The following is a 5,014-nucleotide window of genomic DNA, read 5'->3' on the forward strand; positions in this document are numbered from 1 at the left end:
TCCCCCTCACACTTAGTAATCTTACTGAGGTATTAAAAGACGAAAGCATAATTGTCCTTCAGCCATTAACCTGCTCTGCTTCCTTTATTGTTCCTAATAATTGTGCTCACAAGGAAGTTAGCAATACAGTGCATGTTTTTTTTTAACATTTGGATATAATTATCATTTCCCAGTTACATATACAGCATAAGGATGAGGAGTACCAATGCCCATGCGGTCAAAAATTCACATATAAGTTTTTACTCCCCCAAAGCTTACTTTCTAATAGCCTACTGTTGACCGGAAAGCTTTGCCAGAAACATAAACAGTCAATACATATTTTATATATGTATGCATTGTGTACTGTAGTCTTATAATAAACTAAACTAGAGAAAAGCAAATGTTATTAAGAAAATCATAAGGAAGAGAAAACACATTTACAGTACTGAATGTATTTATTGAAAACATTGACATATAAATGGATGCAACCTGAAACATCACTGTTAGGTCTGATCAAATAATTGAATCGATGCCCCCTCCCCTGGGAACTGATCTTTAGGCCACTTCACAACGGACATTCCACTTGCTAAAACCATTATCTAACCCCTCCGGACTTTCCCAGAATCCAGACCTGCACAGAGAATACTCCACCCAGAAAAAGCCCGCCTACAGTCCTTTAAAAACCTCTGACTCCCTGTCTTTGGATGCCGGTGCCATTTGGGAGCTCAGCCCAGCTGGTATCCAGATGACCTAATAAATTCATAATTTTTTACTCCTTTTGGCCACGTGTGTTCCTTCTTTGGTGACCCTAACAATCACTTTCTGTCTTAAAATGTGACTCCCTCAAGACCCAATATGCCAAACCAATTTGAAAAAGAATTGTGATGTCATCATCAATTCTCTGACAAACTACAAAAGTAAAGCCCCCAAAGGAGAGCCTTGCCCCAGCTCTGAAATTATTGGAGGAGCCCAGACATCAGAATCGGTTCTTCTCATCGCTTAAAATTGACCTGACAGAGAAGCCAACCACATTCTAAAGCCAACTTATTGGCACTTAAAAAAATCCAAAATTGTGGCTCTAGTATAATAGTCCACCTTAGTTTAAACCCTGACTGGATTAGTAGTAAAAACTCTAGTGTGCTGTAATAATAACAACAGAGGCAAATATGCATTGAGCACTCATTAGCACCAGGCATCATGCTAAGCACCCTAATCTCATTTAAAACCTCGTAACAATTGTGTGATGTCAGGATTATTAATGAATCCCATTTTACAGGGGGGAAAATGAGGAAACTGACATGTAATTTGCTCACAGTTAAAAAGCCATTAAAAATCACAGAATTAGGTTATCAACCCAGTGTAACTCCAGAGCCTTTGTGTTTAACTCGATTCTATACTACTTATAAAATTATCTGATCTTGAGGGGAAAACATTTTTATTTTTGCTTTATGAAATATTTCTGATTTTGAAAACTCGGTTGGATAAGAAACTCAGATATTCAGTCTTGCCAAGAATATTGTGTTAAATCATGCTGAGCCTTCCAGAAATATTTTACACAATCAGTTTGACTCCAGGATTATGCCATTTGAAGCCAGTGGTCAAAAATAGAAATAGCCAGAGGTTTTTAAAAGACTCTAGGCGGGCTTTTTCTGGGAGAAGAATTCTTTGTGCAGGTCCAGATTCTGATTTATCATTCATCCAGTTCAGATTATTAAATCTTTGTATATGAAACAGAAACTATTTCATATTTTAATACAAACTCCCTTCACATTCTAATACTTATGTACAGTTTACAATAACATCATACCAAACCCCTAATCACCTAGAAAACAGGCATACCCTCATCCGGCTAGTTTTTACCAAGCCACTTGAAAGTGCGACAAAGTTATAATCTGAGCCTTGATTCTGGAACTGAATATATTTTAGAAGATCAAACTTTTTGGCAAAATTAATCTAGAGCCAAATTGGTGTGGCTCAGTGGCTGAGCATGGGACCTATGAACCAGGAGGTCACGGCTCGATTACCGGTCAGGGCACAATCCCCAGGGTAGGGCATGCAGGAGGCAGCCGATCAATGATTCTGTCTCATCATTGATGTTTCTATCTCTCTCTCCTCTACCTTCCTCTCTGAAATATATTTTTAAAATAATAATAATATCTAGAAAATATAAACACATTGCTCATTATAAAAGGCATTTGACTCCTAGCTTGAGTTGGCCTGAGTGGGTAGGTAGGTGGGTGGATGGATGGATGGATGGATGGGAAAGAGAGAGAGATAAGGAATGTGTGAGGCAAGAGGATCTTTACAAACTTAGACCCACATTTAGCAAGGATTCTACATACTGCTCTTAAATGACACGATCTGAGAGCAAATATAGTTTTAGCTTTGGTGTCTCATGTTGAAACTAATAATCCCTGTGAAGCACAATACATACAAAGAGCAGGCTCCTTCTGTCATGTATAAAAGAGTCGAGATCCCACAGTTTACTGTTTCTTAACTCTTTGAAAGTGAAGAATAGCAGGAAGAAATAACGTGGAGTCATTACAGTCAAGTTGCTAAATTACCGAAATCAAGTAGGTTGAGGAATGAGGAAACAATTCTGTTGTTTAACTAGCCTGGGAACGTAAACTTTTTAACTCTCCAGTCCTGCGTCAATGCCTGGTTATACATTAAACCTCTAGACAACCCTCTGGTTACCCCCTAAAGGACTAAGGAAAACATGTTCATGTATTCAGACCACCTGACAGCCATTATCCAGAGCACTGGTCTTCTAGAGAATTACCATCTTGGATCAATCCAGAGGCTAAGAATGCAAGACTGATTCTTCCCAAGAATGTACTTTTTACTCTAAGAACTCATAGCTTTTCTTTCTTCTTTGGAACACTCTGGGCATTACCTAGTTGTGTTTACAATTTGCAAACTCTAAGGCCCTTGAAAAATCTTTATCATGTGTTTCTAGCAAAGCCTCCAGACTTCTTTTGAGTTTGTTTGACAAAATCAAATAGAACTTCTTATACATAAAAGGGGTGCTAAATATGACCAAAGAAGGATAGTTCCCACTCCCAAGCCCACCAAATGGCAGTAGCCCCCCTCCAGTGAGCCACACTGAAAGGCGCCACCTGGGGCCTACCACACAGGATTACGGACATGTATACTGCACCCAAAGGGATCACATCACCCAGGAGTCAGATTTGGAAGAAGACTAGGAAACCAAGGGAATTTTTAAATGCATGATTATCATTTTTATTTGATCCTTTAGGAAAATGTGGAAGATGGCCGAGCGAGTATCTACCAATCTGTCATCACCAACACCAGCAAAGAAATGTCCTGTTTCAGTGACTTTCCAATGCCTGAAGATTTCCCAAACTTCCTGCACAATTCTAAGCTCCTGGAGTATTTCAGAATCTTTGCCAAAAAGTTTGATCTTCTAAAATATATTCAGTTCCAGGTATTGTATTTGGGGGGGGATTGTTTTCTCTACATTAGTTCACATCACATTTAAATAGAGAAGTTACTCTGATAATGAAAGAGATTGTGGATAAAACAAAGTATTGCAATCCAATTATTTGCTGAAAGATGAGAGCATAATAGAAAACCCAAAAAGAATGTCATTACCCTAATGCTATAAATTGTACACATTAACAGAAGAGAAAAATCATCTGTTAAATGTAAAGGTTTGAATGATGATGATAATGATAGGGAAACTGCATTTAAACTAATATCTGTAACCACTGAAGAATCCTATCCTCATTTCCCTTTAAAAAAACAAAAACATACAGAAAAAAATGATCAACAATAAAAACACCAATATCTCACTTAACATGCTGAATTTTTATCAATAACCTACACTCTGAGAACTACTAACTGTGCTTAGGAAATAAAGTTTAAATTACATCTCTGAATACATAACTCCTAATGGAGCTTAGGGTTTTTTTTAACACATCTCAGTTTCTCAGTAATTTTAGTTTTGCTCCAGGTTTGTATTATATTAATTTATAATAGTTGACTTTGGTGAAAATCTTTCATTGTATTTGTAAGCACAATTAAAATGTCCATGCCAGGCTGGTGTGGCTCAGTGGTTGAATGCTGACCTATGAACTAGGAGGCCACAGTGTGATTCCCAGTCATGAGACATGCCCAGGTTGATATTTTTAAAATAATAATAATATCTAGAAAATATAAACACATTGCTCATTATAAAAGGCATTTGACTCCTAGCTTGAGTTGGCCTGAGTGGGTAGGTGGGTGGGTGGATGGATGGATGGATGGATGGGAAAGAGAGAGAGATAAGGAATGTGTGAGGCAAGAGGATCTTTACAAACTTAGACCCACATTTAGCAAGGATTCTACATACTGCTCTTAAATGACACGATCTGAGAGCAAATATAGTTTTAGCTTTGGTGTCTCATGTTGAAACTAATAATCCCTGTGAAGCACAATACATACAAAGAGCAGGCTCCTTCTGTCATGTATAAAAGAGTCGAGATCCCACAGTTTACTGTTTCTTAACTCTTTGAAAGTGAAGAATAGCAGGAAGAAATAACGTGGAGTCATTACAGTCAAGTTGCTAAATTACCGAAATCAAGTAGGTTGAGGAATGAGGAAACAATTCTGTTGTTTAACTAGCCTGGGAACGTAAACTTTTTAACTCTCCAGTCCTGCGTCAATGCCTGGTTATACATTAAACCTCTAGACAACCCTCTGGTTACCCCCTAAAGGACTAAGGAAAACATGTTCATGTATTCAGACCACCTGACAGCCATTATCCAGAGCACTGGTCTTCTAGAGAATTACCATCTTGGATCAATCCAGAGGCTAAGAATGCAAGACTGATTCTTCCCAAGAATGTACTTTTTACTCTAAGAACTCATAGCTTTTCTTTCTTCTTTGGAACACTCTGGGCATTACCTAGTTGTGTTTACAATTTGCAAACTCTAAGGCCCTTGAAAAATCTTTATCATGTGTTTCTAGCAAAGCCTCCAGACTTCTTTTGAGTTTGTTTGACAAAATCAAATAGAACTTCTTATACATAAAA

At 37.8% G+C, this 5,014-nt stretch overlaps 1 protein-coding gene across 1 annotated transcript in view; it reads left to right on the forward strand.

Annotated features, from left to right (window-relative positions):
* The window catches only part of LOC102756035 (dimethylaniline monooxygenase [N-oxide-forming] 2), a 15,052-nt gene that overhangs the window by 3,927 nt on the left and 6,111 nt on the right, over positions 1–5,014 (forward strand). The window contains exon 2 of the mRNA XM_006766995.2: positions 3,239–3,427. Within this exon, the coding sequence (XP_006767058.1) occupies positions 3,239–3,427 (189 nt within the window). The remainder of the gene's footprint in view (positions 1–3,238; positions 3,428–5,014) is intronic.

This window comes from Myotis davidii, unplaced genomic scaffold, assembly GCF_000327345.1.
Source record: "Myotis davidii unplaced genomic scaffold, ASM32734v1 scaffold580, whole genome shotgun sequence".
NCBI lineage: Eukaryota > Metazoa > Chordata > Mammalia > Chiroptera > Vespertilionidae > Myotis > Myotis davidii.